At 33.8% G+C, this 13,931-nt stretch overlaps 1 protein-coding gene across 1 annotated transcript in view; it reads right to left on the reverse strand.

The window, feature by feature from the left end:
• The window catches only part of VPS13A (vacuolar protein sorting 13 homolog A (S. cerevisiae)), a 220,188-nt gene extending 209,731 nt beyond the window's left edge, over positions 1-10,457 (reverse strand). Inside the window, exons 1-6 of the mRNA XM_011947040.1 lie at positions 10,421-10,457; positions 10,162-10,205; positions 8,743-8,785; positions 4,749-4,844; positions 4,093-4,194; positions 652-761 (exon numbers count right to left, since the gene is read on the reverse strand). Of these exons, the coding sequence (XP_011802430.1) occupies positions 652-761; positions 4,093-4,194; positions 4,749-4,844; positions 8,743-8,785; positions 10,162-10,205; positions 10,421-10,457 (432 nt within the window). The remainder of the gene's footprint in view (positions 1-651; positions 762-4,092; positions 4,195-4,748; positions 4,845-8,742; positions 8,786-10,161; positions 10,206-10,420) is intronic.
• Between the last annotated feature and the right edge of the window lie 3,474 nt (positions 10,458-13,931).

Below are 13,931 nucleotides of genomic sequence, written 5' to 3' on the forward strand. Positions count from 1 at the left end.
AGAGAAAGAGAGAGAGAGAGAGAGAGAGAAGGAAGGAGAGAGGGAGGGAGGGAGGGGTAACTTTTTGGGAAGTAACTTATTTCAAACATCCAAAAACATTTTATTACTTTCCAGAAAAACTATTATTCCTATATTTTTCCTAAAACAAATAAAATACTAATTATTAACATATTTGTGTTACACGGGAATATTAAACTGCATGTTTTCCAGTTTACAAAAAAATTTAAAAAGACTAACAAAATAGGATTATAAAGCAAATAATTATGTGGTTAAGAGAAAACAAATGACCTACTCAGGATCAAGGAATTATTTAAGGCTAGCTCCACTAATTGCTAGACCAATACTCTATCCAGGAGGTAAACACAGCATACTTTAAATTATTTTAAAAATACATAACTGCTAAATTCGTAACTCCCAAGGCATTTCCTTCATAATCTAATGTCTGAACATTTTAGGAAAGTGTAAAATCAAGCACTCAATACTAAGGACTGCAAATTACAACTATAATTATAGAAAAGAAGGATTACATCATCTTTAGCTCTGCATCCTCTTGGTATTTAATAGGTTGGCCATTAAAAAGCAGGTGTCAATAAACAGTAAAATAACTTACATATAAATATAAAAACAAATATCACATATTAAAATACTTACATCATCTTCATAACGAATATGGATACTGGAAATTTTCACTTGAAGATTTTTTATGATCTGTGTAACTAATTTTTCTGCAAAAGTGTCCTGTTTCTCCGGCAGATGTTGTTCTACAATTGCAAATATTCCTTTTTTTAACTTGAATGAAAAATATACTCTATAAAAATCCACATATTGAAGTAACATACTTATGCTGCCTTGCTGAAACATACATATATACATACGTAAATAGAACACTAATAGCTTGCTTTCCAAAAGTCTTTCGAAAGCAACTAAACATTTTTCAAAAGCTAGTTTATTGTGCCATGAGACTAAAGCAGACCATATAGAATTTACTGACGTTAAATTTTATAATTTGCTAACCTATGCCTGAGTACAAAAACATATTTAAAAAATGAAGATTAGTAGGTAAGAATTATAATAGACTTAAATAAGAAAATCCACTAACAACAGCAAAATAGAAATCTCTCTCAAAATTAGTGATACCACCATTAAGCTGTCTGTGTACAGATGTGTAAAACAGTTGAATATCCTCCTCCCCCAGTAAATACAAAATAGGAAATAAGATCTTCTTCCTCTCTCCATTTGAACGAGGATGAAAGAAGTTCATCATCTATTTCATGTTCAGAAAACAGTATTAAGTATCTCAAGTTCCATTACTTTCCAGAGAAATAGAAAGAATCAAGAACTGGAGGAGCAAGGTGGCTCACACCTGTAATACCAGCACGCTGGGAGGCCAAGGCGGGCAGATCATCTGAGGTTAGGAGTTTGAGACCAACCTGGCCAATATGGCGAAACCCCGTCTCTATTAAAAATATAAAAATTAGCCAGGCATGGTGGTCCATGCCAGCTACTTGGCAGGCTGAGGCAGGAGAATCGTTTGAACCAGGGAAGTGGAGGCTGCAGTGAGCCGAGATCACACTACTGCATTCCAGCCTGGGAAATAAAGTGAGACTTTGTCTCAAAAAAAGAAAAGAAAGAATAAAGAAGAATAAAGAATTGAGGTTCCTAATTTTTTTGAAATATGCCTTTGATAACCATAGTTATTATCCTTTTTCTTCCTTTAAAAATGCCAATGAAAGCTATATTCTTTTTTATTTGTAGTTCTGTTCCTCTTCTCATATTTCTAGTACTATATAGAAATAATACATATAAATCTATCTTTTCCTCTAATTGCCTACTACTCTCTAATTCAGCTGGCCCAGGAGGCCTTAGATAAAGGAAAGTTGAAGATATTAATCATATGTACCTCAAATACACCAGAGTTAAATGAATATATATACATATAAATAGATTATAGAATTAAGTAGACAATAGAATACAAGCTCTTTAAAGACAGAGGATCATATTTTGATCTTTGACTCTCACCACTACCTAATAAAATCTTTTCTTTCATAAATTCATTTAGTCATTCAATTAAATGTTAAGTCTTTCTTTCTCTACCCACTACTTCCTCCTGACTTCCTTATGCAGCTCAGATTCCATGATGCATTATTTTACCAACACCTTAAATTCCTTTGCTCTTTTTTCTCACATTACTCTGTCAATAAAGCACCAATCCTGAATAAAACCAACTATCCATTTTACATGAAAAGCATGCCAATGCCTATGTCTTGCAGGGTAACAAAACGAAACACAAGATGAGTTTAAAACAAACACCACCACCAAAAAACCAAGTCACAGAACCCTGGAAAGATGCAGGAACTGGAAACCCCACCAAACAAAAAATAGCGAATAGGGAACATAGTGGAGAGAGAGGAAGATCACACAAGAACTGATTTAAATCTGCATAATGAGCAGTTAAGTTAGGTCCCCTCCCTCTCCCAGCCCAAGATCCAAACAACATCCCTTTCCCATCCTAGTAAGAACACAAGGGTTTAGTTTAGAGAAAATGGCCCTAATAGGATCCAAATTTTGTACATGGGAGAACAGGGAGAGCCCAATAACAAAACAGGGAGGTTAAGTAAAAGCCTACAAAATAAACAGTCATACTCAAAGCCACTTTTATTTATCATATATAAATAAAACATTTATATATAGTCATGATACTATAAACAATGAATTATGATTTAACCAAAAAGGTGATAAAACTATACAGAGAAGATGAAAAAGTAGGGTCAATCTTCATAGTACATCATAAAAGGATGTGTGTGTATATATACATTACACGTATTATATATTATATGTCATATATATGCCAATGAAACACAAGATGAGTTTAAAATATGTAACATCATTAACTACATGTTATAAAATATGTTGTAGAAAATATGCATGTTATGTTATATATACCATGCTTTTTATATATAAATAATATCTAAATAAATCAAGAAACAGAGGTGTAAGCACCATATTTAGCAATATACGTGCGGACCTGGGCCAGGAACAGTTTTTTTTTTAAAATATGGATACCATAACACTGCTTAACTTTTAAAGCTATGCATATATATTATCTTGATAAAATAAAAATAATTTTTAAAAAGAAAAGGCCTAGGAGACTTAGGAAAGAGGACTGGAGGTAAGGATAAATGACTACACATAATATAAAGTAACTGTTACAAAGAAAAAACAGAATTACAGGAGATATTGTGAAGAATTACATGTTAACTCTCTATTAATGTTTGCCAACAAGTAAAACATTTATTATTGAAGCTTATTTTTTATTAAAAGAAAATCAATGTGTTTCAGAGACAGTGAAGTCAGTAAACTTTTTTTTTTAATTTTAAGATGTTTAACCATTAAATGAATGACAGAGGAGAAGATGATAAACAGATGACTAGGTTAAGAAAATGACTTCATGTTTCAAGATAAACAACAGAATATTTACACGCCAAGGCAAAAAACCCACTAGGTGAGAGTATAAAAAGTAGCTGGCAATAAGGATCAGAGAACAGGTGAAAAGGAGTTAGATTTCTGCAGGACACTGTTTCCAATAATGAAAAAGAGGCTGCAGTAATGGAACATATGGTCTAAGTTTAATTGGAAAATATGTGAAGCCAGAGGGTAAATAAACAGATACAGGCAAATAGAAATATATCAAGAAACTAAGTATCTCCAAAAGGGTGAAGAATTGATATAAGGAGAATATGAAAGCAAAGGCTAGAAAATTAATATGCTCAATAAAACGAATCACTATCACTAAAAACTGACCTTACCTAGTATGTGTGTATGTGTATGTGTGTATATATGTTTAAAATATGTAAACCTAATAATAATAATAAGCTAGACATATCATTTGCCTTAAGATAAATTTCCATAAGGTAAAATTTCTGTACACATAACAAGGCATACAAATCACATTAAAATTCCCCATGCAGTGAGATTCTCTCATATTTGTTAAATAATCTCAGCATCTCCAGAGAAAAATAATATTCAATTATGATAAATATTTAGGTCTTTTCTATTTCTCTTATTGGCATTGTTATTTACTGTTTTCTGTACCTTGATCAACTACTTTTTGTTTTGCTTCTTCTATTCTTTTCAGTTCCTGTTGCTTTGCTTCCATGAGTTGTTTCTCTTCTTTTAAAGGATCATATTTTATTCCTACAGGAAGATTAAAAAGGAAGAATCATAATTACCTTAAAAATATAGTCATTCCAAAAAAATCCTTACAAATAATCATTAATTGGCCGGGCACAGTGGCTCATGCCTGTAATCCCAGCACTTTGGGAGGCTGAGGCAGGCAAATCATGAGGTCAGGAGTTCGAAACCAGCCTGACCAACATGGTGAAACCCCGTCTCTACTAAAGATACAAAAAATCAGCTGGGCATGTTGGCGGGCCCCTATAATCCCAGCTACTCAGGAGGCTGAGGCAGGAGAATTGCTTGAACCCAGGAGGCAGAGTGTGAGCTGAGATGGTGCCACTGTACTCCAGCCCAGGTGACAGTGCGAGACTCTATCTTTAAAAATAATAATAATAAATAATAAATAATAATTAATTCAAAATCTCCAAAAATGTAAAAACTAATTTAATTTGAATTAACAAATACCAAATTTAAATATTAAAATCTCAAAAAATTCCCAAAAGTATTTTGAATACAAAGATTTTTCCATCCATATAAAAGAAAACCTTATAATTTTTTTTAATTTAACTTACTAGAAGAAGGCACTATGAGTAAATAAATTTCTTCCAGTACAGCTTCAACAGGTTGAGTATAAAGGTTTTTCCATGGAATTATAAGTTTAAGATTACCTACATTTTTTTGGAAAAAAAAAAAGGACAAAAAATATTACTCATTCAACCTACATTTAGGGTTAGTCTATTTTCTGTCAGACACTAGAAGAGATCCACTTAATCACTTTATTGAAAGCTATTTTACAACCAAAAACAACAAGTGTTTGTTGTAATGATGTGAAATTATTGCATTTATATCAGTATTGTTGGAAAACCTAGATTATATTCGAAATATTTATACAAGTTTCTATTTACAGTTCTCTGTACCATAAACAAACCAATATTCTTCCCTTAATCAACAATCATTACTATAACTTTGAATTTCCCCAATCCTTACTCTAAACCTCCATATATATATATTTTTTAATGCGTTAAGATGGTAGATTAGGTCAGGCGCAGTGGCTAACACCTGGAATCCTAGCACTTTGGGAGCCTAAGGCAGATGGATCACTTGAACCCAAGAGTTCTAAGACCAGCCTTGGCAACATGGCGAAACCCTGTCTCTATGAATAAAAACTAAAAAAAACTGGCCAAGCATGACGGTGTGTGCCTGTAGTCCCAGCTACTTGGGAGGCTGAGGTGGGAGGATCTTGAGCCCAGGAGGTCGGGGCTACAATGAGGCATGATCATGCCACCGCACTCCAGCCTGGGTGATAGAGTGAGACCTTTACATCCCCCCCAATAAAAGGTAGATTATATACTTTAAATAAGTGTGTGTATATATTTTTTTCATTATGTGTATGTGTGTTACATACATATATATGTACGTATGTACAGGAATTTTTATATACACATATGGTAATAATCATACATATAAACTATATATGTGAAAAACTACACATATAGTAATAATAAAACATTCTGGGTAATATTTGACAATTATGCAAACTAATGAAAACAGCCTAAGACAATCAAATAGCAATGATTTTTTTTTTAAGCATAAGGGTTCTTGAACTACAAAAACACTATGTATGGGGTTTCTTAAACTACTCACTCTAGTTTTGTATCTTGAGAATATTTTCGTAATAGAGTTTTAAAATATTTTAAAATTGTTTAAATGGTATGAGTGTCTAGATTTACAAACAGTTGCCCTAATTGTGTAAGGAATAGATTATTAAATATACATTGTTGCTAAATCTGGTTAGTGATTGGGAAATTTTTTAAAATCCACTTAGATCCATCTCATGATACTTTATAAACTCCATGTTTAGAAAACTTCAAACTGAGAAAAAGATTTCATTATACAATATCACTTCAGAGAAAAACGAACTATCTGATTTCTTTTTTATATTTTTTGTAGAGTCAGAGTCTCACTATTTTGCCCAGACTGGTCTCAAACTCCTGGCCTCAAGCAATCCTCTTGCCTCTGCTTCGTAAAGTACTGGGATTATGGGTATCAGCTACCCTGCCCAGCCTCTAGATTATCTGATTTCTAAAAGGGGAATAACTTTCTAAGTTTTTAAATCAGAGAACATGGTGATCATTTCACATTTCTGTACAGGCCAAAAATATAACCAAAATGAAAGCAGACTGGGAAAAAAACTGTAACAAATTTGACACGGTTAGTTTATTTATAAATGTACCAACAGACTGCTTAAAATATATACAGTAATACTTCAAAAACAGTAAATGAACAAAAGGACAAAGAGCAATGACAAAACTGTATAAATAATAAACGCATATTAACAGTGTGCCATTTTCACCACCAAATCTTTTTTTTAAAAAGCCAAACTTGACCAGGCGCAGTGGCTCACATCTGTAACTCCAGCACTTTGGTGGGCTGTGGTAGGAGGATCACTCAAGTCCAGGAGTTCAAGATGAGCTTGGGCAACGTGGCCAAACCCTGTCTCTAAAAAAAATACAAAACTCAGCCAGGCATGGTGGCGTACACCTGCAGTCCCAGCTACTCGGGGGCTGAGGTGGGAGGGTTACTTGGGCCAGGAAGGCACAGGTTGCAATGAGCCAAGATCGCACCACTGCACTCCAGCCTGGGCAACAGAGCGAGACGCTGTCTCAAAAAACAAACAAACAAACCTTTTCTTCCTTCTCTTATGAAATGTAGACTCCTTGTAGAAAATTTGGCAAATTTCGAAAAATATACAGATGTAATTCCGAAAACCTTCCACAGAAGACAACCTCTTTTATAATACGTACATGTGTATTTATAGCTGATATACCTGTAATTCTGCATTCTAAATGAGGAAAACTTTGAAAGATCAATACCTAATAATGGCAAGGGGACAATACATTCCTGTAAAACTGACTGTGCTACTGTATCATTCATTTGGAAACATGTGCTACTTTCATACAACAAATTGTGCCCCTAATATATATGCCAGGTAATGTGCTAAGTGGTGAGGATACACTAAAAATTAGACCCACTTCTCAAGAAACTCGATGTCTACTAAAAGGGGGGAAAAATAGTGATAGTTTTAAAAGACAGGTGCTATGATAGAGGTACACAACACTTTAAATGATTCTCAAAATTATCTTGGGTTTAGTTCAGTGTACTTTCTACTATCTTATATTATCACTGAAAATTACCTTATCATTTTTAAACAAAATTAGGCAAGAAAAGAGAAGGTAGGCAGATTCTAAGGAAAATAGGTCTATCTACTTTACTGATATATTTTTTTGACTGTTCTTCAATTGAGATTAAATTTACATACACTGAAATATAATAATCATCACTGTAAAATTCAATGACTTTTGGTAAAAGTTTAAAAGTTATATAAAAATATGTATTGTAATATTTTCGTACCAATGGAAAAAATAAAATCATTCTACAATATCCAAATATGCATGCACTGGATTATTATGGTACAGAATACATGAGATCAAATCAACTCAGATTATGAGAAATCCTTTTTACATGCTAATAAAAAAATTATAAAATTGTAAAAATAGCATAATTACAAGTATTTCAATACGTACAAACTTGTAAATATTTAAAATGTACACATGTAAATAATCAGAAATATGAAAAAATTAAAATGTTAGGTAGAAAAAATTGGGTGACGTTCTCCCCCTCTTACTCACGCTAAATAGTCTTTAAAAGGTAGGGGCAGAGAGGATAGAATTCTACTGTCAGTAACATATGATGATGAAAGCTTTCTATGGTATGTGGTCTAATACCAACCATAAGTACACATAATTATGAAGACCTTTATCATGTAATTTAGGTAAGCTTTCAAAATACTTTGTTCCCCAAGCAACAACAGTATAGCTTCAATAACAATGTATACATCCTACTACAAAAACTATCTATATAACAAAAATATCTCAAAGTCCCAATTAAAGACACTATTATCTTGTACAATATTTAAACCAGTAAAACTGTAACACAAGAAACATGACAGACAAGTTTTTATTAAACATGTTAAAACCTCAAATTCCAATCATTTACTGCTTAACCAGTATATTTACGATATAAACAGTAAACACTGGTAAAAATAATACCAAACAAGAAAAAGCAGAGTATTTTCTGAAAACATGCAAAAACTTGCAGAGCAGAAATTAGTTTTCAAATTGGCCCCTGGTCACAGAGCCTGGATGACCTAGAACCTATTCTTTACACAACATATCCAACATTAATCAAAACATAGCAGTGGTAACTAGTCAGAAACCTAGGAAACTGAAACAGCTAAGCTCTCCATTAGAGGTAATCCTTTGAATTAACTCAATTTACCACCTAAAGAGATATGTAATGTATTAGGTTATCAAATACTAGGCAAGAGATATATGAATCGAACAATATTTTTAAGTTGCACAACAAAGCTCGACTGACACAAAAACACATAATTATTTTTAATTGATGCTCAGAAACATGAAAAATTTCACATAACAGAGATAAAAGGCAAATTATTCTGGCTGCATGTCCAGGAAGGAGGATATCCCAGTAATAAATATGGCTTACCTATGTGACCAACTTTAACTTTAAATGGTACATCCAGTTGACTCTACAGAAAAAATTTATATATATACAAAACATTAGTAGATACAGAATTTAACAACACAAATGAATATTGTGTACTTCCAAAAATTCTTTCAAGGGATTTTTTTAATAAACTTATGCATTTCCTTACCATCAACATTTATTTACATATATAAACATATAACTGCGATATTATCAAATTCATAAAATTCAGGGAAGCTGCTCTTTTTATAATAATTGGGGATAAAGGTCTACAGTAAATGACCACAAAACCTACTCATATCAAATCATTACCTATTTTATATTATTTTAAGAAAAAGAAGTGGCAATTACAATGCCCTTTTATGCTTTTAGGGAGATTAAAACTCTATTTTGCAAAATACTCATTTTGTAAAAAATACTTTCAAAACATTCTCCCCATTCAAAGGACAGTCTTTTAAATAAATGGTTCTAGGAAAACTAGATATCCGCTCGCAAAAACATGAAACTGAACCCTTATCCTATACCATATACAAAAATTAACTCAAAATAGATCAAAGATCTAAACCTAAGAGCTAAAACTATAAAACTCTTAGAAGAAAACCTAAGGGAAAATCTTCATGACATTAGATTCGATAATGACTTCTTGGACATGACAATAAGAGCACAAGCAATTAAAAGAATAAATGAACTAGTCTTTACCAAATTAAAAACTTTTCAGCTACTCAGGAGGCTGAAGGGGGAAGACAGCTTGAGCCTGGGGGCTGAAGGCTATAGTAAGCTATGATCACACCACTGCACTGCCGCCTGGGGTGACAGAGCATGAGCCTGTCTTCAAAAAAAAATTAAGAAAACAAGTTAAAAATTCAAAATAAAAACATCTGTATTTTTTGTATGTTTGTTTTTGTTTTGTTTGGTTTTGAGACAGAGTCTCACTCTGTCGCCCAGGCTGGAGTACAGTAGCACGATCTCTACTCACTACAACTTCCACCTCCCAGGTTCAAGCGATTCTCCTGCCTCATCCTCCCTAGCAGCTGGGATTACTGGCATCCACCACCATGCCTGGCAAAGCTTTTTTCATTCTCAGTAGAGACAGGGTTTCACCATGTTGGCCAGGCTAGTCTCAAACTATTGACCTCAAATAATCACCTGCCTTGGCCTCCCCCAAAGTGCTGGGATTACAGGTGTGAGCCACCATGCCCAGCCTAAAACAATATTTATTTTTAAATAGGAAAAAAATCACACTGTCCATTTGTGCTTTGAGGGAGATTAAAACTCCATATTGCAAAATTTACATTTTGCAAAAATTATTTACAAAAAACTTTCTCAAATTTAAATAACTGAAGGTGGCAAACTGAATCAGGAAGAAGTATACATAATGAAATGCAATAACTTTACAAATTTTTCATAGTCAAAACCTACCAAGGCATTTTCTTTAATTTGAAGATTCTTGAGGGCCACAGCTCCTAAAAGAGATTAAAAAAAGATTCAAACAATCAAATATTTTTCATTTTAGAAAGTTAATAAGTATGCTTCATTCCTGTCATACTCAGGAAAAAATATAAATAATGTATATAACAGATAAAATCTACCTATAATCTTATTATCTCACCTTAATTCTCCTACATAGTTATCTAAGAGAGTATGCTTAACCAACTCTTCACTTACTGTAACTTTTCACCTCTGCAATTGTAGCTCAATGTTAATATATACAACATTTTAATTAGAATTACACAAATAACATGAGTCTAACAAAGTAGCATGATACAAGATCAATATGCAAAAAGTAAACTACATTTAAATATACTTGCAATAAACCACTGGGAAAAAATTATTTAACGCAAAATCAGTGAGCCCCAAGATACAGAAATAAAGACTTCCCAATTCAAAGCCAATAAAAAAAGAAAATGAGAAAAATAATAGAACAGAATGTCCAAGAACTATAGGACAATTGCAAAATGGGATTACCCAAAGTTTAAAATACACTGCTATAACATTAGGATGTTACATGTAATCCCATCGTAACTACAAAGAAAATATCTTTAGAACAAACACAAAAGTCACCCAGGAATGGTGGCAGGCACCTGCAGTCCCAGCTACTTGACGAGGCTGAGGTGGGAGGATCACATAAGCCTAGAAGTCCAGCTCGGACAACATAGTGAGACCTCATTGCTATGATGATAACATTAATTATGTTATTAGTTAATTAAACACAAATGGAATCAAATTTGCAACAAAAAAATAAACCAAAGGAAAGGCAGTAAGGGGTAAAACAGAAAGAAGAAATGCTGTAAGACATACAGAAAGTAATTAGCAAAATGGCAATACTAAGTCCTTCCCTATCTGTAACTACTTCAAATATAAATGGCTTAACTCCCCCATAAAAAGACAGATTGGCAGAATGGATGAAAACAAACAGGATCCCGGCCAGGAGCGGTGGTTCTCATCTGTAATCCTAGCACTTTGGGAGGCTGAGGCAGGTGGATCACGTGAAGTCAGGAGTTCAAGGCCAGCCTGACCAAAATGGTGAAATCCCATCTCTACTAAAAGTACAAAATTAGCCAGGCGTGGCGGTGCATGTCTGTAATCCCAGCTACTTGGGAGACTGAGGCAGGAGAATCGCTTGAACCAAGGAGGTGGAGGTTGCAGTGAGCCGACATCGCGCCATTGCACTCCAGCCTGGGCAATAGAGTGAGATGCCATCTCGAAATAAATAGAGAGCGAGAGCAAGAGAGAGAGAGAGAGAGAGAGAGACAGGGAGAGGGAGAGAGAGAGAGGAAGAGAGAGAGAGAAAATAAAAGTACGTGGTCTACAGGAAACTCACTTTGGCTCTAAGAACACTCATAGGCTAAAAGCAAAGAAACAAAAAAAGTAAACCCATGCAAAAATAACCAAAAGAGCAAAGACACCTACATAACCTGGGCATCACTAATCCAAAACCCCAAAATCGGAAACTTTCTGAGTGCTGACACGATACCACAAGTGGATGATGAAGATGAAGATGATGATGTTACCAATGCAAAAAGGTATCTATAGACCACATGGTGAAAATGTGTGATGGGCTTATTAAAGGACTGGAGCAGCATGCATTCATAACAGAACAAGAAATTATGACAGTTTATAAAATCAGAGACTTCTCAGACAAAAAAACAGTTAGTGAGGCAGATGGTTCTGGAGGAAACATTTTAAAAAGCCATCTAGCAAAATGCCTCCTCATCCCTTGAGGATCCAATTCCTGGCCCCTCAACTGCTTCTAACATTTCTTCTCACTTAAAAAAAAAAAAAAAAAGTACATTCTACAGTTCCCTTTTAATCAAAACACAGCATTGTAGGTGGAGACTGAAAGCCTGCCTGCCACTGTTTGTTGTTGCTGCTGTTTACCAGTGGATATAGATATTCCCAGGGATGCTACTGTGCTGCTTACTCACCCTAAACACATGATTGGGTGATCAAATGATTGCTTATCAACATCTAAATTCAGTCAGGAATAATAATGATGATGCCAAACAACCACAGATTGTCCACATGGGTGGCTGAGATAGCGACACCTTTCCTTTCTGATGGTTGAAGGTACATAAGCTTTGTTTCATGCAGAAAATTATTCAAAATATGATATAAAATTATCTTTGGGCTATGTGTACAATGTATATTTGAAACATAAATGAATTTTGTGTTAGACTTGGGTCTCATCCCCAAGATATCTCATTATGTATATGTACATATTCTAAAATCTGAAGGTAAAAAAATCCAAAATCCAAATCACTTCAAGCATTTCAGATAAGGTATATTCAACCTATATACTAATATTAGACATATAAACTTTAAGTCAAAATCTGTTACAAAAAACAAAGAAGGGCATTATATAATGATAAAACCGACACTTCACTAAAAAGATGTAACAATTATAAACATGTATGCACCAAACATCAGACCAGCAAAACATATGAAGCAAACACTGACAGAATTGAGGAGAGAAATAGATAGTACTATATTAATAGTAGAAGGCTTCAATACCCCACTTTCAGTAATGGATGGAACAAACACACAGAAGATTAATAAGGAAAAATAGGACTTAACACTATTGACCAACTGGACCAAAAGACACAGAACACTCTACCCAACAACAGCAGAATACACATTTTTCTCAAGTGCACATGGGACATTCTTCAGGATATATGTGAGGTCACAAAACAAGTATCAAAATTTTTGTAAAGAGAAAACATACAAATGGTCAACAGGTATATATATATGAGAAAAGGCTCAACATCACCAATCATCAGATAAATAAAAATCAAAACCACAAGAAGATATTACCTCAACCTATTAGAATGGCTATCATCAAAAAGACAAAAAAATAACAAATGCTGGTGTGACTGTGGAGAAAGGGAAACTCTTACACACTGTTTTTGGGAATATAAATTAGTACAGCCATTATAAAACACAGTACAGAAGTTCTTCAAAAAATTTAAAAATAAAATTACCATATGATCCATCAATCCCACTAATGTATAAATATCCCAAAGAAATGAAATCAGTTTGTTGAAAAGAAACCTGCACTTTATGTTTATTGCAGCACTTTTCACAAAAGCCAAGATATGAAATCAATCAAGTGTCTACCAACAGATGCACTGGTAAAGAAAATGAGGTATATATACACACACACATATATATACACACACACACTATATATATATATATACACACACACACACACACACACACACACATAATGAAATACTATTCCCCATTAAAAAGAAAAAGAATAAAATCTTGTCCTTCGTGGGAACACAGATGCACCTGGAGGACATAATGCTAAGGGAAATAAGCCAGGCACAGAAAGACAAATACTGTATGATCTCACTCACATGTGAAATCTAAAAAAGTTGACATCATAAAAGTAGTGTATAGAATAGTGATTGCCAGAGGCTGGGGAATATTGGCGAGACGGGAAATAGGTAAAGATTGGTCAATGAGAACAAAGTTACAGTAACAAGAGAAGAATAAGTTCTGGTGTTCTATTGCACAGTAGAGTGACTACGATTAACAATACTGTATTGCATGTTTTAACATAGCTAGAAGGAGGATTTTGAATGTCCTCACAAGGAAATTATAAATGTATAAGGTGACGGATATTCCAAATACCAATTTGATTTTTATACAATGTATACATGTATTGAAATATCATCCTGTAC

The sequence above is a fragment of the Colobus angolensis genome, unplaced genomic scaffold (assembly GCF_000951035.1).
Source record: "Colobus angolensis palliatus isolate OR3802 unplaced genomic scaffold, Cang.pa_1.0 Scaffold257, whole genome shotgun sequence".
Taxonomy (NCBI): domain Eukaryota; kingdom Metazoa; phylum Chordata; class Mammalia; order Primates; family Cercopithecidae; genus Colobus; species Colobus angolensis.